This window comes from Hydra vulgaris, chromosome 14 (assembly GCF_038396675.1).
Source record: "Hydra vulgaris chromosome 14, alternate assembly HydraT2T_AEP".
Classification (NCBI taxonomy): domain Eukaryota; kingdom Metazoa; phylum Cnidaria; class Hydrozoa; order Anthoathecata; family Hydridae; genus Hydra; species Hydra vulgaris.
Window position 1 is genome coordinate 14,560,001 of NC_088933.1, and position 21,542 is coordinate 14,581,542.

Consider the following 21,542-nt stretch of genomic DNA (forward strand, 5'->3'; position numbering starts at 1 on the left):
CACAACAGGCATAAATATTATTTTTGAAATTTTTATATAATTTTGCTTCATCTGATTTGTACATGCCTGTTGTCTGAAATATATTTATATATATATATATATATATATATATATATATTTATATATATATATTTATATATATATTTATATATATATATATATATATATATATATATATATATATATATATATATATATATATATATATATATATATAAATAAAATATATTTCACACAACAGGCATAAATATTATTTTTGAAATTTTTATATAATTTTGCTTCATCTGAGTACCAGGTTGACATACTTTTAAAAAACTTTTTTTTTGAAAATATTAGGGACCCATTAAATTTCCAGGGTCTTGAGGGACCCCTTAAAATATTTTTTATTCGAAAAAATTTTAAACCTAGTGTTTTAGTATTAGATAGAACACATTAAGGGGGTCTCTGCATATATTTTTCAAAAACGTTGTTTAATATATACATGTATATATATAAACGTTGTTTATATATATACATATATATATATATATATATATATATATATATATATATATATATATATATATATTTTTATATATATATATATATATAAATTGGTAGAAAATCACTTACAAATTTTTTTCATTTAACATAGTGTTTCATCAATTAAGACTCATCAGAAATTTATTTATCTATATCTATATCTATCTATATATACATTTATATATATATATATATTTTTTTTTTGTCATTTCTTAAAACTTTAGGAAGCATAGCATGTTTATATAAACATTTCATAATTGTTTTAAAATTGAAATCTATTTATGTAATGCACTACTTATAAAAAGAAAGCTTGTTCGTGCAATGAGTGTTAAACTCAAATGATATATTTTTTTATTTCTTAAGTTGTTTTTTTTGTTTGTCTGCTGTAAATACATGGTTTATATTTAGCTAATTTTTATGATTTAAAATTTACTTTATTAATCATAAGTCAACAGCTTAGGAAAAAACTAGAATTTTATATGACTGAGGTAAATATAAGTGTGTTTTCTGGTAACATTACAAAACCAGGTTCTACAGTTAATTGGGTTTTTGCTATTTAGTGTTACTATGTCTTTTTTTTTATTAATTATTATTTTTTTTAAAGTAGCGATTTGAAAATGCAATGCGTTCAATGAAAATGATATTTTTATGCGAATTTCCAAATAAGTAAATTATATTAAAAAAGTAGCAAATTTGAGATGTATAATTAGTATGAGCCAAACAACTTATTACTAAGTTGTTATTTTATGATTTCACAATTATTAATAACCATATTATAGCTAATTTATTTAATTTTTTGTTTGTTAAACTTTTTATATTGACACAAGTTTAATTTTTTTTTATCAATATATAATATATACAGTTTCTCATGCTAACATAAATTTATTCTTTTATATTTTGCTTAGTGATTAAGCTGGCACATCTAGAAAACCATTTCTCTAAACAAATTTGTTTATTAGTTAAACTTTTTTTCCTAACTGCTTCTTTTCTAGACTGTTCTAAATTGGCCCAATAATTTTTTGTTTATTTTTAAAACATAACTTATGTTATAATCTTTGTTATGTGATGTTTTACTCCTTTTATATTTACACATCATAATTGCTTTTTTTCATTTCAGATTTATCTTAATGTCTTTTTAGCATATCATAGAAAGAATAGAGGGTCCGCATCCTATAGAACACAGATGTTGTGGCACAAAAATTTTTCTGTTTTCCCTCTAAAGGTAGTGGTCCCCTTAGATAAGAAATGGGATCGGAGTGGTGGGAAAACAATTAACTACATTTTGCTTATCTTACAGTAAAACAAAGAAATGTATTTAGGCTCATTGCGCCTTTATCTAAATAATTCAGTTTTTAAAACCAAAATAAAAAAGCAAAAACAGTATAATAAAAATAGTATAAAATAATAAAAAATAATAAAAACAAAAACCTTTTTGATTAAAAACTAAACACAACGCTTCCTAATCAATAAATTAGATTTTTTTGTTTTTAAAAATCAATTATAATTATTTAGTTTCTTATTTTTAAGTTTTTTCATAAAGTAATTCAGAACATGATGAATTGAATGCTATAAAATATCAGAGTATATAAGCATCTAAGCATTTAAAAATATATTTAATAAGATATTCAAATATATAACTTTATCTTAACCTAATTTATCAGGTAAAAAAACAAGTCAGAGTATGAACATAATTTTTCTAAATCGTTCTAATGTCAATACAACGCTTTGTATTTTAATCACTTTTACATTTCAAATATTAATACACTGCTTTCTTCTTTCATATATTAATACACTGCATTTCTAATATTAGAAGTGGGATACGTAAATTTTTTTTAGGGTAATTACAATATCTTTTTTACTTGATGTATAAACTGAACCAAACAAGTTTTTACAAATAAACCTTCTTTTTAAGCACCAATTCAATCCCCTTAGGTTTCCAGCCAATTATAACTAAGTATACAAATTTTTGCTCTTAGATAAACCGTGCCATTGGGGTAAAGTGGGACAAGTGTGAGTAGAAGTGGGACAAATAAATTTAAAACAACATTTTAATACAAATTATTAAATAGAAACTGATAAAATCATAAAATCACCTAATCAACATAAAAATATTTAAGAGCATTCACCAATTGCAATAATCAAATAGCAATGGGAAGAAGTGAGGCATAAATATTTCTTTTTTCCGTCCCACTTCACCCCAATGTAAATACTTTTTTAAGGTACATTTCAAAATAAGGGCTTTTAGCGCACGCAAGGAAACAAAGCAATTTATGCTAAATAGAGGGGAAGAAATTTAATTGTTTACATTAAATAACAATATTTAGGCAACACTCCTAATTGGAAATTTCAGGCTGTCCCACTTCTTCCACGTCTCACTTCTCCCCACTCTCCCCTAATACAACACGTTTGCACTTGCATAAGCATATTATTAAAAATCATTTTTTATTTAAATGACATTAAAACTATTATTTTCAGTTTCAACAAACAAATTTCCATAAAAAATGTTTTGTTTAAAAGCAACTACTGTTGATATAATTCAAATCAAATTTAAGTTATTTCAACAATATTGAACAATATGAAATTTGAATTATAATAAAACTTAGTTTTAAAAATTTACTTACACATTAAACTTAAAAACAAATTTCAAGTTTAACAATAAAAAAAATTTCTGTTAACTAATTGTAGACAATGATATAACATAAATTTATATCATGGTATATATTTTTAATTTTGAACCAAACTAATCAAACAAACTCAACATTAAAATTCTGACCAATGAATGTGAGTTTCCTGAAAAACATATGAACTTTAAGCTTTATAAATATAGACATTGATATTTGATAAAGCTTAAGATTCACTTAGTTCATTTTTTTAACCTTATGACATTTTTGTTATGAATAATAAATTTTTGAAATAAGTTTTTCAAATTAAAATTGTTTTTGGATGTTTTGTGTATAAATATTAGTAAATAAATGATAATTCACCAAACTTATTTGTATGTATATAAAAATAATTTACCTGATGAGATTTAAAGCATTTCCATTCAAAACATCCTTCTTTTTCTGCACAATCCAAATCAACTTTTGCTTGTCGAAGCCATCTTTTTGCCTCACCAGGTTGTGGATTCTTCTTTTGAAATGATGGAGGAACCCAGCTGCGAGATCTTTGACAATTGTTGTAAAAATCACTTTTAAAAAATGTCTTAAAATAGTTCCTAAAGTTGTTTCTATCCCTTGAGGCTTCTGAGGACCATCTACTGAAACTATTGGACATTCCTTCTTCTGACATGTTGATACATTTCTGTAAAAACTGAAATATTTTAGTGGCCTTATCTTTGTTTTTCAAAGCATTTTTATCTGGATGCCATCTTAAATAAAGTCTCCGAATGACTTTCTTTTTATCCTCTGAAGATAAACTGGCAAGATTTTTCAGCTCTGCTTTTATTAATTGACATATTTCTTCAACATCTCCTAAATCTTCCTCTAAGTTTTCTAAGTCTTCATCTATATTTTCTGTTCCAGAAACTAATGCCACACCTAATGAATCAGTTCTTTTCCTCAAACCAGGATTTACATTTCTATTAAACCCATACAATAAAAAAGATCTCCTTTTAACCAGTATCCCATCAGGTTTTTCTTGTACTTCATACTCACTATTCATATTGTTAAAACATCCTGAAGGTTTTTTTTTTATAAGCACATAAATAAATTCTCTCTCGTCGTCACCACCAACATCTAGAGCTGCATAATCATCAATCTCAAATTCAAAATATTCATTACTAAGTAATGGGTGGAATTCTAAAGGTACCTTGTCACCAGGCAATGGAAGCTGACCATGGTTTAAGAAAGATATGTTTGAAGAATCATGATAAATTTTATAACCATTTAATATTGACGACAAACGTTGTAGTGGGGAATGAAACATCTGAAAAAGTAATAATGTTAGAGTTGGTTCATTAGACGACAATCCCAAATAATCCATTAAGTAGGTAGTTAGATATGTATAAATTTTGTCTGAATCATCTTTTTCTAAAACTGAAGCTAAATACAATGTAACTTCACCTTTTGATTTCCATAAGAAAACATTGCAATCATAATTACTTTTATCAATCAAAGTATTCTTGGGAAGAAACCTGAGCTTTGTTTCAATTTTTGGAACAACAACAACATTAAAGTGCTGCAAAATATTTGTAACTGTTTCAATAGTGTTGTTTAAATCAATATCAATTGATCTTGATATAGAGTCATGCTTTATCAGGCGCTGCAATGCTATTAAAAATTCTGGAGCTTTTAAACGTTTTTTTATGTCTTCACTGATATGGCCTGATGGAATAGTTATAGGATTTATTTCTGAAATTATTTCTTCACTTAACACATCTCCTATATTTTTAGGTCTAATGTCTAATGGTAAATGTTTCATCAAAACTTCACTTGTTCCAGGTTGAATTTTATCATTATTATCACTGAAGAGAATAGGTTCTTGAAAGTTTTTTAATCTTTCTGCATAGCATAAATCTGACATTGCTATGATGTTTGAAGAAAGAGTTAAATGAATGCTATTTTCTTCTTTGTTATCAAATATGTATGTTGGTAAATAAAGTTTTGAATCAGCTGGCAAAAGTGAATCTCTTTGAAGCATGTCAGATAAATGACGCATTGCACTTGAAGCAATCTTTAAGTTATTAGGGTGCAAAATACTTTCATTAATTTCTTCTTTTAAATTATTTAAAGCTTGCATATACATTACTGAAGAAGGTTTAGAATGACATCCAATTTCCTCAAAAAGCTTAAAATATTGACCTAAAGAAGAAACATCAACTGGGCATAAATAGGGTGGAATACTCCTTTCTTCAAACAGCAAAGCTTTAAAGGGAACATCTAAACATGTATTTTTTGAAACAAGAACAATGCTCATAGATTTTAATTTTGAAATAATATTTTTTAAGCTTTCTAACGATAAAAAGTATGAATAAATATGTTTAAAAATAGTAAGAAATGGTTCAACAAGTTCAGAAGGTATTAACTTTTGTGTCTTACTTTTTCGTGACAATTGGTTTGAACTTAAAACATTTTTTAAATGGTCTATAATCACATCAGGCTCATATTGCTGAAACTTTTTTAAATTTGAAGTTAAATTTTGATCTAAGTATTTTGGTAAAATTGTCTTTTTTGTCCAAAATAAATCTCGAGATTCATATAGAGCAGATCCATTAAGGCAAATTTTGTTACAAGTTGAATTTACACTAGGACATAAGTTTTCTCGAACTTTATTCATTTTTACAGATGTTAGAAATTTTATATTTTTTATTTTATCATAAAAATCTTTAGTAAACAAATGACTGATAATGAAATGGTGATTAACCAACTCTTTTGATACATCGTTAAACAATTTTAAATCTTCAAGCTTTTCAATTTTCTTGGCAAGTAAGATAAAAATATCTTCAGAAATTCTATATATCAAACCATTCTCCTTTAAAAAAAGAAGCCATTCAAAATTTTCACTACTAGTCCATTCATCACAATGTTTTGGCATTGGAAATTCATTTTTTTGAATTATTTTATCAAATAAAGGGTTTGTTGGATCATAAAGCTCTGAACAAAACATTCGTTCCTCATTGCAGTTTTTCACAAACTTAACTGATTTTAATAAATTAATCCAATGATCTTTATCATTTTTAAATAAATTTCTAAACTTGCTTTGTATAAAATCTATATGTTTGTCTTTTGAACATTCATCAATTCTATCAAAATTAGGAATAACATATAGTTTGTAGAACTCAATTCTGTTAATGCAAACAGAACCAAGTGATATATACAGACTTTTAATATTTTCATCAATATATTTAAGAAATGTAATCCCTTTGAGTAAATCCCCTAAACCATCAAAAAGAACATCCTCAGTAACAAGGACAAACTTATCTGTTTTAAGTGACAGAAAATCATTATTAATAGACAAAAATAGAGGTAAATTTTTTAAACTGTCTATAACGAATGGCTCCAGATATTTATTAGAAGAGGAAAATTGTTTTAAAACTGTATTAGCTTCTTTTTCACTGTATTTGTTCCATTTTCCATTGTTGAATGAAAAAGTCAATGCATTAACCAACTCTGATGGTTCTTCAATATTACCAAAAATTTTTTCAGCCAAATCCATAGAATATAAAAATTCCTTAATTTTTTCACTTGATCTTAATTCTGACCAATTATTTGCTTTACTAGTAGATTTCTTATCTTCAATATAATCACTTTCAAAAACTCCAAAATATTTTTTCAGTATTTGGGATAGCTCTTCAAAACTACTATGAACATTTTGCAACTGTAATACGCTTTTACTTTTTTCAATAGGAAGAACAAATGACTTTACAACTAACAAAGACCATGGCTTTACATCACTATGTAACCACTTAGCAGGTTTTTCATTTTCAACTTCTGCAAGAAAACGCCAAGCATTTTTAAACCAAATAAAGTCTTTGCCCAAAATACTTTTATCTTTTTCTAAATTAACCTCAATAATGATATCAAAAAACTTCTCTTTTGGTAAAACTTCAGGTAAAAACTTTACAAAATCTATAATTGAAAATTCTTTAAAACAATCACAGCCTTTGTAATCATTAAGAGCACAAACCAACTCGTTATGTACAAACTCATTGGCAAACTCTTTAAACAAACAACTGTGCTTAGTTAAAAACTTTGGATTTTGTTTAGAAAAATGAGTAACACTGCCATCTGCACATAAACACAGAGGTAAACCATTTAATTCTATTGTTGAAGCATTATTTTCTCCATCAGTAGTAGACATTTTCTTTTGTTCGTAATTGTTACATTTTTTCGTTTCTTTAGACAAACAATACTCCAAAACCATTTTTACATTTTTTTTCTCTCTAAATCTTGTTTTTGCCACATCCCAGTGTTTAGAACTTTTAGGCAGAATTTTAAATGCTAATTCGCACAATAATTTGCAAATGATGTTTGGAGTGCACACTTTAAGTTGGGTTTCGATCTGAACAAAACCCTCTTTAATATGTTCTGGTAATAAATCACACGGAATAAATAGTTGTTGCAACATCAATAGTAATGGAGACTTGTTGGGACTTTTTGTTGAAGAGAATCGAAAAACATCATTACAAAACCTTGTTGTTGAAGAAAAGTGAACATCATCTTCTTTAGTTTCATATATCAAAAATTCTTTAGATGAAACACAAACAACCTTAGGTTCACCAATGTTTTCATTTAACACTAATAATACTGAAAGATTATGGTCTGATATTGCTTGAAAAAAAGAATTCATTAATAAATTGTTGTGTACATTATTGTCAGATTTAGGAAACATGTTATAAAATTTTTTTATCTTATTATTTTGTTTTTCCAAATCTTCAAAATATTTTGAAAGTTTAGACGCCTGCTGTGTTATGTATTCTAGGTAACATGGAACAACACAATGCTGAATTATTGTTTCGTTCCATTTAAAATCAACTGAATCAGGAACACTTAGGCTAAGACATCGTCGTGTTTCATATTCCAAGACAAAATTACCATTAATAAAAACTGGTAACTTGGTAATAATGGGCAATGGCAAAGAACAAAACACTAATCCATGGTCTACAATAAAGGTAGTTTTGTTCATACTGTTAACCTCATTGAAACTTTCACATGTTTCACAGTTCTTATGAATAGGAATTGCAATACCTCCTTTTGGTATTAAATATAGTTCATTATTTTCAATCAACTCCATTATTTGAGGAGAAACGCTATCTATGGAAGAAAATCCAACTTGCTCAATAATGTTCCAGTGATATGATTTAGAAAATTCATTGTTTATCAAATGTTTTACACACACAAATTTGTTGAGTCGTTCTACTAAATTCATTATTGCTGTAACATTTCCTAACTTATTAGCAAAATCTTTTTCAGCTTTTTGAAAGTTACTAATCTTTTTTAATTTAGTATCATAATGTTGAGCAACAAATGTTGTAGATTTTTCATTATTATCTTTTATGGTTCTAAATGTCAACTTATGCACACTTTTAAGGAAAAGCAGAACAATGGAAGAATGTTTTTCGAATTTACTAAATAAACCACTAATGTAATCATTATTTACCACTGTTTTTGATATTTCAGAAACTTCAGCCATCTTTTCATTTCTTAAGGGAAGTCTGAACAAAGTCATACCTTTAGAATTAAATTCATCAATTAACAATGCTTTTTTAACATCACTATAAGTTTCAATGACCTGTCTTGCATCTTCAATCATAGTTCCTGGATACTGTTCGGTTGCACCAACAACATACTTCAGATTTGGATCAAATACACACAAAACATCTTTACCATCTGCAATAGGTGTAAGCAACATTGGACAATCTGTAATTTGGTACACTGCATTGAATCCCACTCCATATTTTCCAGTTTGCAAAGCATTTTTGATTTTCATTCCTTCACCTAAATTCTGAATACCCTCCAAATCGCTTTTTTTAAATATTGCATTGTTGCATATTAACAGTGCAGGTCCTTGAAGATCCCTCCATTCATCAGAAAAAACCTTTTCTGTTCCATGAGTTCTTGTGTCTAATAAAAATGTAACTTCCGTTGCCCCTGCATCATCAGCATTTTGCAATAACTCGTTTAAAATGTCTTCACTATTTTGATATCCTTTTAAAAGTTTTGTTAATCTGACAGTCAATTTTTCGTGCTGACCAAACTGTTTAAAGCATATTCCTTTTGACATCATGTTAAAATGTTTGTGTCTAGCTGGTTTAACACCAAGTGCAATACAATGACTAAGAGGAATATCACCATGAGTGTAGTTTATTCCTGGCTGATCTGGAGTCCAAAAAACATCTTTAAAATATAACTCTGTAGATGTTATCAGTTTACCATTTGTATCAGGAAGGTATAGCTTCTCACTAATAATTGAATCTTTGTAAGGTAATAACTCAGGAATGATAAATTGATTTATAGCTTTAAGTAGCTGATCAGCAAGAGAGTCAAATTTGTAATCTTCATTTATTCTTGATAAAATATTTAAATAGTCTTCGAGTTCCGGTTTATCCTTTACTCCTAATTTTATCATTAAACTTTTTTGAACTTCGTTACCTGAAATACTTTTTGATAATTTAAATATATATGGAGAGATGTCAAGTGGAAAGCAAATGAACGTCAAACTAGGAAGTACTAGATAAGAATTTTCTGAATATACTATGCACAACTCATTTAGTTCCTTTAGTTGACTGGAAGTAGCATGGCTATGTAAATAGTTATATATGTCATTTAATATTGTTTGAAGACGCTCGCATACAATATTAGATTTTGAATTTAAATCTATCAACTGCTGCTTCACAGTTTCAAAAGAAGGGATCTTGTTTAAGCCCAAAAAGTTAAACAAAGATTTTTTTATATGAAATTTACAAATTGGTTTTGTCACACTAGCCAAATAAAGACAATCCTTTCCAAAACTATTGCAAGGAGCTTCAACTTTATTACATTCTCCATAATGAATATTAAACGGCCACCAATCAGGTTTTTCATAAGATGGTAAAAATTTTGTTTTGAAAAGGTCATTTTTTATATACTTTGGGCACTCATTAGTCTCGGTAGATTCCATTAACTTAATTAACATCTTGCTGCGTTTGACAATTCCTTCAAAATCAGACATACGAGATATAGACCTTGCACATAATAAAATCATGGGCCATGACAAATTATATGAATTAATATCCTTAAACTTAGATAGAAAAGGTGTAAACTGATCTAACACAAATACTTCATCATATAAAAAAAATAAAGAAGCAGCTTTGCTATCTGCTGCAACGCACTCAGAGGACATCTTTAACTTTTCGTTAGGTTTTGTAGGCAAGCATCTGTAATTGTAAAGACAATCAATATTGTTATTAATAAAATAAATTGTGATTTTATTTCTTAAGTTAAAATCAAGCAGAGGAGAACCAAGACAATCTAAAAATAAGCTAATAAATGCTTTTACTGTAATTTTATTAGATTCTACACTAATTCCACATTCTAAAAGCAAGTTGACAACATGCTCTGGTGTATCAACAACATAAAGTCTAGGTTTCATCATTGAATAATACCAATTCATAAAAGCTAACACTTCTTGTCTTATACTAGAATGAATTTCATTTGACAAGAATCTTAAATGTTTCCATGAAATCCATTGATTGTTAATGCCAGTAGGGAATAGTTCTAATTGATTTTCAACCAATTTTTTACCAAACGACTTAGTTAAGCATTGCATAGAGATGTTTCTTGCACTATATGTTACACCAAACGGGATAATTTTTGCCCATTCAGTTAAAGTGTAATTTGAGTTCAATCTTTTTAATTGAAGCAGAAGATTTATATAAGCTGTAGACAAATCTTCAGCTAAAATATTGTTCCAGTCTTTTGTCCCATAAGACTTCTCATCATGAGTTGTTATTAGAAGATGTTTTCTATCACTAGAAAGAGTAAAAAAACCATTAACATGAACAGGCAATCCACTTTTAATTGGTAATGGAAGGAAACAAAATAAATCTCCATCAGCATTCTCAACAAACTTATTTCCTTGCAGATCACTAATTTCAATGGCTATAGATCCGCAAGAATTTTGTCCTTTGTTCTTTTTGGCATACGCATAAGAGTTCTCTCCACCAATACAAGAACTTATAAGATAAACATTTCTTTCTGTCTTATTTTTAACAACAGAATCAATTAAAACTTTTAATTGAATATCTATATTTTTGAAGTTAAGATTGTTTTGAAGCATATGTGTACAAACTTTCATTACTGAAATTTCATTTTTTTCACCATGTCTATGAATTACTTCAATGTTTTTCTTAACAGTTGATATAGTTAATACTTTGTTTACATCATCAGATATTTCAAACAAACCAAATTCAGAAACATTTTCAGTAAACAATAACAAATGCTTAATTCGTTCTTCAATTTTTTGGTACAGTAACTTCATTTCATTTTCAGAATAAACTAACTGGCTTATTTTACTCAGTGGAGCAGTTTCACTGCTACGCAAAGGTATTCTAAAAAGAGTTCCTTTAAATGTTTGAACATCTTCACTATCATAGTCAAGATGACAATCAAATATTCCGTGAAAAACTTTAAATTGATTACTAAACTGAATGAAGTTGGAATTCCCTTCCAGTGTCATTTTTATACCAGGTTCTCTTTTATCATGTATTGCTCTTCCAAGATATTCCGTATGAGGATCAAACACAACAAGAGTATTTCCACTTAGTATACTTGGAACATCAGTAAGATGGTAAACTGAATTAAAACCCAGTCCAAAAGTACCGACCTTTGAAGTATCAAATTCTTTGGTTCCAGCATTTAATTTTGTTATGTTAACAAAATCCTGCTCAGTAAATTCTGCACTATTATAAATCCAGAGTGCTGGCCCATGCCAATGCTTCATGCCAGAATCAATTAAATTGTTTTTCAACTCTTTGTTTTGTCGTTTGTCATAGAGAAATTTGACTACTTTTGCTCCAGCATCATCTGCATTTTGAACAAATTCTTTAGCTATGGCAAATCCATCATTGTACAGCTTTAAAACTCGATTAAGCTTAGTTGTTAACGGTTCCTGTTGTCCCCATGACTGAAAGCAAGAAAATGTTGATGGGGAGATTATAACACTCACTAAATTACGAACATTTAACATTTTGGCATCATCTTCACTAAACAATTCATGAAGTAAATTGTAAGTTGTGTTTGAATCTGCTGTATCACTACTTTTATAATAGCATTCTGACAATAAATTGAGACACAGTCTTCTACTTTGTATAGGTACAAACACTTGACTATTCTTCGGTAAAGAAGAATAGTTTGATGCAATATATTTCACAAGTTTTATCGACAGATCGAGATCAAAGGATGTATCTTTATCTGTTGTGTCATGTTTTTCTTTGATTTGCTTAAGAACATTCAAATATACATCAATCTCATTTTTAGGAAAAGAGTCTAATGATAGAATATACTTTTCAATAACATCAGAAATTACAGTTTTAACTTGATTGTAATAGGGAGATACATCGTAGTTAAGAGACATGTTTTTAAAAAGCACTTTATTAACACCTATAAAATAAGAGCCACTCCAGATTTTCATCTGGTGTTTCTTAAAATAATCAACAACATCATCAACATTAAACCTGAGCAAATTATTGTAAACAATTTGTATATTTTGCTTATAAAGACCTTTTTCTTCATCATTGTAATTTATTTCGATGTTTTTTAAATGTTTCATTATCAAGTTTAAAGATGGATTTATGTTAGAAAATTTTTTTGAATATATTTCTGATAAACTTGGGTGTATGATATAAGCAACACTTCCTATCAAACACTCGTGTGAATCCAAATAGACATTGCTAGGTTCTACCAAACACTTTCCAGTTCCGAACCATTGCAGAGATAAAGGGTATGATCCTAAACACTTTTGCTTTATTGGTATCCACTTTAAATGTAAATAATTTGACATGCTAAAGTTTTTTGCTAGTAGAATAATTTTTATTTTGTTGATGAGTTTTGAAAAATCCTCTTCTTTGAATTTTGTTTTGTCAATAAAACTTATGCTCTGAGCTAAATCATTAGAACTTAAATCTGACTTCAACTTTAAACCTAGTTTTTTTAGTACTGAGGTATTATACCTGTCATCAGGAAATCTGCTAATTTCTCCAAAAAACATTTTCTCCAATTCACTTGTTTTCTCAAACAATGAAGAAGGCTTCAAAAGCTTTCCATCACTTTCAATAAAAATTTGATTTTTTAGTAAATTCAATGCATCTATACTCGGCTCAAACTTTTCTAGGCAAACTAATAGAAATTCATTGAGATGACGTTGCTGATCTAAAGAAAACCTTTGGAAATACTTTGTCAAGAAAAAAACAACATCGTTAAATGATAGCTGCGTAAGATTTAATGCATTCATGATTGTGCAAGAGACTGATGTTGAATCAATAAAATTTCCAAGACATGACATTAAAGGTAAAAAATGCCTTTTATCGACAATATAAGAACTTTGATCCAAACATACAAATTCACCTGGAGGGTGCAAAATCTCAAAAACTTTTAATTTTTTAACAAATGTTTTCGTACTTTCACTGAGTAAGGAGAGATTTTCTAGAAGTTTTTCCATCCCAGCCCTAATTACCTTTCGTATCTCTATTGGTGCATCTGAAATGCAATTCAACACATCGATCTTAGATTGCAAATGGTGATTCATGAGGGATATTAAAAACCCTTGATTTGTAGGTTTCATTATGAAATTGTTTGAGCATAGTTCAAAAATATCAATTTGATCTAGATCGTTTGCATACAATATTGGAACATGACATTTATTCAAAAATAATTTCATGGCTGGTGTTAGTAAGCTCTTCTCAAAAGACTCCACAATAACATTTGTGTCTTTTTGAGTTAATACATTTAATGAGATTTCCATTTGTTGTTTAATTAAAACCACTGGTATTCCTTCAAAATTTGTTAACGATAATCTATATTTTTTTTTGTAGGCCCACAGAGATTTGTACCAGTTGTGATAAAAATCATTCATTATAACCTTTTTAAAACTAAATTTATTTTTTTCACAATATGCTTTTATAACATCCAAAGCTTGCTGACTACTGTCAACTACTGTAATGTTAAACTTCCCTAAACAAATTAAAAAATATATAAAAACTAGAGTAATATATTGTAAATTAATAAATAAGTCACTTGGGGAAACGAGGCATATGTGTGATGCCATTTTTAGACATTCTAAAAAAGTTTTAAAAGTTAAAAAAGAGGAACTAAATATACGTTTTATTTATTAAAAGATTCATTAGTAATAATGTAACCATAGCAATGTAACAATGTAACTATGACAAAACAGAACAGTTTTATATAAAACTTGACATTTACTTTCAATTTTAAAATTAAACTAAAAACTTAACTGAGACTATTTAAGGATAAAACTTAAAAGATTTTTAAAAAAGCAAAGCTAGAGTGTTAAGTCTAGAAGTTTAATATATAGGAAAGATTGAGTAGACTTTGCACAATTTTCATTATAGTTGGGTTTATTGAACTATAATATCAAAACTAAGATCTAATTGACTTGTTATTCTACTATAAAATTTAATTTTGCGGAAAACTGTCAACTAGCTGTTTCAAAACTAAAGCAGTATGTCTACAGACTACAGATATATTGACCATTTATAAAATTTTTCTAGTGTCAACAGGTTGGAAGATTTCCAATTTTTCATTCCCATGTCTAAAGTTTATCTGGTCTCCCCTGATTAAGGAAAAATTTAATGAGCAATAAAAGTATATAATAGAAAGAATTTTAAGTAGACATTTTCTTTAGAAATGATATTTTCAGTCATTGCCAAACAAATTTTTCTTCAATTTAACAAATTTTCAAGGAGGCAATAGTTTAAATAAACTTTTATTATATACTATATACTTCACTCTCACAATAGGTTTAATAAATTTGACTGCCGGAACAAAGGGGCTAGGTATCATTCCAACTATCAATTGCTAGCCTACGTGATTATAGAGTTGAGTAGGGTGAAACAATATAGGTCTATGGGCAGGGGAGCAACCTCATGGTTGTGCGGCAGCACAGGACTACTCAATTTCTTAAAGGCAGACTTATATTTTCAAAATAACAACTGTTGGTAGCCTGGCAGAGCAATCAGACAGTTTGTTACTTATAAAAGAGTGTTTATTAACAAAATCAAATTTTTAACTATGAAGATTTTATTAAATATAATCTAAATGTAGTTGAAGATCGTTCATGAGTGTCTTGACCAGTAGAAGTTATTCTAGGAAGTCTCGAAAAATGAAAAAAATGTCATTAATAAAACATTTGTAAAATGGTGTGAAAGAACTGTTCAATAATAATAGTATCAAGAAGACTCAAAAAAAGATCAGTATAAGGTGGGGCTATACACGCTCCTATGCGAGCACCATGGATTTGCTGGTTTGTTGGTCATTGAAGTACAAATAAGTTCAATGATAAAATGTTTTTATTCTGCAAAATGTTGACAAGTGATTGGTGTTTTTTATTATATGTAAAGTTAAGTTGTATGGTAGTGGGTGGTAGGATTTGTCATCCAATAGCAAATCTTTAATTTTCTTTTCATAATTATTTGTGTTAAGAATAACAATACTGCCTCCTTTATCAGCTTTTCTTATGGTGTTTTGTTTGATTTTAATTTTTCAAAGCTCCATAGTTTAGTTAGGTTATGAAACCTAGTTTTTTAAGTGTCAAGTATTGTGGATGCATTTTTATTGACAGTTTTAAAAAAAATGGGTCAGAGTTGAATTGTTGTGGGGTGGTGGGAACCATTCTGATTGATATTTTTCTTTTATGGTACAGTGATAATATGATCGTAGTTATTAAAAAAGAACTTTAATTTCATTTTTTTTCAAATGTCTTGATGACATCTATTTAGGTTTTATATGGTAAATACTGTCGAGCCAGACTGTAACTAAGTCCCATGGCCAGAAGTTGTGTTACAGGTTTGGTGAGTATATTATTGGAAAGGTTTGTGATGATTTTATCCTTAAGAGCTGAAGCTGCTAAAAGTAGCTCCTCTTTGATACACCTAATATACTCACTCTTTGTAAGATGCTCATATCCATTAACTAAGAAAGTTAATGGACATCAGGATCTCACAGAGAGTGAGACATTGAATAAATGTTTGTAATTTGATGCAGTAAACCAGTATTCCTTGATGTTTTGCAAGTGGATAAATAATAGAAAAGTGCTTAGTGCTAGTACATTGTATACAACAGTAATAGTAAAAAAATGAATGGTAATAACCAACATCAAATGTAGATAATGCCTTCAGAATGGATGGTTATAGCAACCTGGACTGTAAGACAATAGCCTTTTTGGGCATTTAATAACTCACAAATTTAAAACTTGATGAATGGCAACAGCAACAATAGAAATTGTTAGTCAAGAAGATAAACAAGGCGTCTGCCGTGTGTGCAATGTAAACAGATAAATTGATACAACCTGTCAGCCCTCACTGTGTGTCAAGTCTAGTCCAATCAGAGACCAGTAAAAAGGGTGAATATACTCAGCACAATGTGGAAAGTGCCAATTAGATTGTGTTTTGTGTGACGCTTAAGTAAGCTACTGATATTAAAAATGGAGTTAAAAAATCAGGAAAATGAGAATGTCATGCAGTTAGGAGGGAGGAAATAATTAAAAGCCTCTGAAACGTGTAGGTGTATATGGGCAAAAACATAACAGTCAAAGTAACTTGTGGTATCGTTAAGCCAGAAGATGTCACTGCTTAATGATCCATATAAATAAATATTTGTTTAAAGATAATTACTTACATAATAGGCCATGTATGCTTATAGATGCAAAGGAAAATTAATGATCTGGATAGTACACAAAAATGTATTCTAAACATAAACAATTGAATATAGATTGTTGCTAATTACTTTAAAAACATGTTTTCATTTTTCAACTAAATTAAATTTGACAAAGATAGAGTGAAAATAATACAAAACTAATTTCCTTATAAAAAATTTTTTTTCGGTTATAACTTTTGTAGCTCCACGCTATTTTCAAATCTTCAATTTAACATTATTTATTAACAATTTTTAATAAACAGTTCTTAATTATCATATTTTAGTAGTTATATATTAAAAAAAAATACCCAAAAAATTAGGAATACTGGACTACTGATTATCATAGCAGACTGCTCAAACAGGACTATATTTCAGTGGACCGCAGGGTAACAGGGAAAATACCGGAGATTCCAACCCTGATTTTGCTAATTTTCTGAAGGGCAATTTTAGATTTTTCATTTTGTATGTTCTTGATAAAATAGATTTTTCATTTTGTATGTTCTTGATGGATAAAAAAATAAAACTCTAAACTTGCTTTAGGCCATTTCCTGAGTATATTTTCAATTCAAATGGTGATTTAAAAAGATTATTTTCAAAAATTTTAAACTTTGAAAAGATGGTATTAAGAATGAGCTCGAACATAGAAAATGGTTTATCTGAAAATAAATTGATTCATACAAAAATTGTTTAAAGTCTAAAATATACATTTTGTTTCAAAATAAAATATGATTAGGCAAGACAATTTTATTTAAATATTCTTTTTCGTATTTTAGGATACCTGAATATTTAAATTTATTTAAATATTCAGGTAACGTTAAATACGAAAAAAATATTTTTTTCATAATTGTTCTTTATAAGTCCCAGCTACTAATTGTTAAAACAAATAAAAATAAAAAATTATGCACAGAAATAGAAATGCCCACTATTTAAATGAAAATTTAATTATTTAAATACCATCAAATAATAAGCATTATTTAATTTAATACAACATATATAGGTATTTAATTTAAAACAACATATATATATATATTTAGTTTTGAAACAACATATATATGTATTTAATACAAAATATATATGTATGTAATTTGAATAAGAGTCATAGTTGCAATTAGTTGTAAATAAAATAATCATTTTAATAAATAAAACATTTTTGAATAATAAAAAATAATTAAACGCAGAAAAAGAAAATCAAATAAAAAACCTGTTTTAGCTACAGATTGAAAAATCTTCATTAAAGTTTTGTTTTCTTTTAAAAGTTTTTGATTAAAAAAATTCTGATGGGATGGAAAAATCTCTAATGGATGGTTGTCAGTAGCAATAAAAATTGAACTGTTGTAACCGCTCTTATAATTTATAGAACCCAATGTTCCATCATGCATTGGTAACAAAGGTATTGCACATAATTTTTCAGCATCTGAAATATCAGTCAAGATAAACTCTAAAATGTGCATCATATCAGAGCTTTTACAAGATTTATAAAAATTTAAGTTTTTTTTAAGAGTAGTTTGTACTAATGACTTAGATATGAGTTTAAGACTGCTAAAGTATGATTGAACATGATTGGGAACAATGGAAACTTTTTCACTGCACATTTCAAAAAAACCTCTAATGCATAAGTTTTGTTCTTCAGATGAAAATAAATCTGGTCTAAGAATATAACAATCTGATGGATACAACCATTCTTTACAAAAACTGCAATAAAAACATTTTAATTGAGAAACCTTTTCAAAAAAAGGGTTCAAGAGTTGCTGCCATTTCTTGTCAACGTCATCTTTTTCTGGCCAACAGTCATACACGATATCTGAACTTAAGCGCATTTGAGTTAAATATTTCATCAAGTTACTATAAGCATGAGGCAGCAACTTTGTTATAAGAAAATTATTCCAAAGAACTTGCTGGTCTTTGTTTATATTTTTAGGATCTGTTGGCCATTTTAAATCACGCCTATCTTCACTGAGAGCAAAGAAACCATTCACATGCACAGGTAAACCTGTGATGCCTTTTTGCCACATAGGCAGTGGTAAAACACAAAAAATATGTCCTCCAACATCATCTAGATATTGATCATTTTTAGGGTATGCTACTGTTACCAGTGGTAAAAGGTTAAGGCTTTGAAGATTATTGAAATCTGATGAAGCACCACTATAGTATTCACTTACAAAATAGCAATAGTTAACTTCAGGTGTATTTATTTCTTTCTCTATAATGTTTACTTCATAGTCATTCGTTACTTCAGAGTAACTAGGAGATTGAAGCTGTTTTTTAATTTTATCAATAAACTGCATTTTTGAATTACCATACTTTTTAATGCAATCTTCTGTCAATGCAATTGAATATTCAACTACTTTTTCATTGCTTCCTTTTGAAATACGGCATAACTCTATATGTTTTACACACTTTAAAAACAATAAATTCAAGTAACCATTTTCTTTAAGTGATTTAATCAATTCATTTAGTTGACCATTATTATAGCAAAACTCTGATAAATCTGATTTTTTTTGTCTCAATGGAAAGCGAAATAAAGTTCCACTCACACCATTCTCTTTAATTTGAAATAATCTTTTGAATAACTCAAAATCAGAATGATTTTGAAATATCAATCGATCTTCGTTATTTTGAAAATCAAACTCAAGAACTTCGCTGTTCAATGTACAGACCATAGGATCAAGAAACATAAATTTTGTACCACTCATTACCATAGGAAAATCTATATGTAACATAAAAATAATTTTAGTAAATTGCTATTTAAGAATTGTTACAGAAAATAAAATAAATAAAACCTGATAAATGGAATACTGATTTAAAGCCCAATCCAAATTTTCCGACTTTTAAAACTTCTTTTTCTTTACAGCTTATTCCCAAAGAACTAATTCCTTCCCAGTCTTTTTCTGTAAACTTAGCATTGTTATACGCATACAATGAAGGTCCCTGAAAAATATAATACTTATACATATGTCAATAATAATATAAATATAATTAATCATTATGACATTATTAAACATTATTATCATTGTAATTATTGTTAATAATAATATTATTAAAATATATTTTAAAATAAAATAATTAATAATATATAGACAATAAATATATAGACAATAAAATATATAGCAATAATAAATATATAGACATAAAAATGGAGAGGTAACTTAATTAAAATATACTATAGGATACCATAATTAAAATATACTACTTTATTGTTTTTATATTTTTGTTTTTAACAAAAATTAAAATTTTGAATTTTAGAATTTGAACATATATATATATATATATATATATATATATATATATATATATATATATATATATATATATATATTTCATGCCTTTTGGCAATTATCAGCCATTGAGTATAATTTGTCACGTGAAAACTGTTTAAAAAGTACAAACTAAAATTATGATGTAAATAGTTCTGACATTACAAAAACAAAACAAAAAAAATAGGCGTCAAAGATTTTAGCCCCGGGTGTTGAATAAGGAAAGTAAATATTTCTTTGAATGCCGGCACTATAAGTACACAATAAATATTGCTCTATTATTTAATAGTATTGAGCACTCTTAAACGCACAAGAGTATTTTTGTTATTATATACCATAATAATACATTATCTTTTTATGTATATAAAAGAGTTGAAAGTTAACAATCCCAATGCTGCCTTAAACTTCTGGGGCCGTATTCTTATCTCTCCGTTAAGCTTAACGGAGCATTAGTCAAAAATTTCTTTTTAATTTTTTTTTAATTACATTAATAAAAAATTTATCTAAAATTATAATTTTTTAAACAATTATTTGTTATTTTGGTATAAGTTTTATTTTAACGAATTTATATAAATTTTTCGTCATTTCTTTACTTAGCAATATTGTAATGAAATTTCAGACAAAAGCTCTGTTAAGCTTAACAGAGAGATGAGAATATGGCCCCAGTACAACAAAGCAACTGCTATACCTTTCAGACCTTTTAACAACTCACCTTGGTATAACCTCTTGTTTTATGATATATATATAAGCTTTAAACTTGGTAACATTAGTTATCTCTTATTTTATGATAGACTGTCAGCATACTCTGTAGTTATTTAAATCTTATGGATTCTGCATAACATTGAATGTTGCTTAAAATTTTTATTTTAATGAGTATTTTTGATGCAGTTCTAAAAACTAAAAATTAAATATACCATCTAAAAAATTATGGTTAAAAAAATTTTGTATCAAAAAAAAACAAAAAAAAACAAAGACATTTTCTCTAACATTTGTTTCTTGATCAATTGTTAATGCACATATTGAGGGTAATACCTTTTGAGCTATATTTCCTATTGAATAGTACTCTTGAGTAGCAGATAAAGCCAAAACACCAGCTGAAAGAGCAGGAGGAAAAAGATCTCTCAATGCTCTTGAAAATGCAGGAATTAAAACTTTTTTTCGAGTCTGAACAAATTTTTTTTCTATTTCTCTGAAACAAATCCAGAAACCAACTTTTATATTTATTATTTGCTACTTTGGTGCTTGACTTACTTTCTGACACATTTCTATGCATCTCAACTTTTATCAAATTAGTTAATTTAAACGTGACTAAACTGGTCATCATAAGTAATTCTATACAACTTTCTAAAGGAACTTTTTTAACTAAAAGATAAATAAATGAAACAACTATTACATTTAGGTTGAGAAGAAAGTATAATAA

General features: G+C 27.7%; 1 protein-coding gene across 1 annotated transcript in view; it reads right to left on the reverse strand.

Moving 5' to 3' along the window:
* Positions 1-21,542, reverse strand: part of LOC136091180 (sacsin-like) — a 101,455-nt gene that overhangs the window by 44,506 nt on the left and 35,407 nt on the right. The window contains exons 5-7 of the mRNA XM_065818185.1: positions 19,649-19,796; positions 18,070-19,575; positions 3,541-14,168 (exon numbers count right to left, since the gene is read on the reverse strand). Of these exons, the coding sequence (XP_065674257.1) occupies positions 3,541-14,168; positions 18,070-19,575; positions 19,649-19,796 (12,282 nt within the window). The remainder of the gene's footprint in view (positions 1-3,540; positions 14,169-18,069; positions 19,576-19,648; positions 19,797-21,542) is intronic.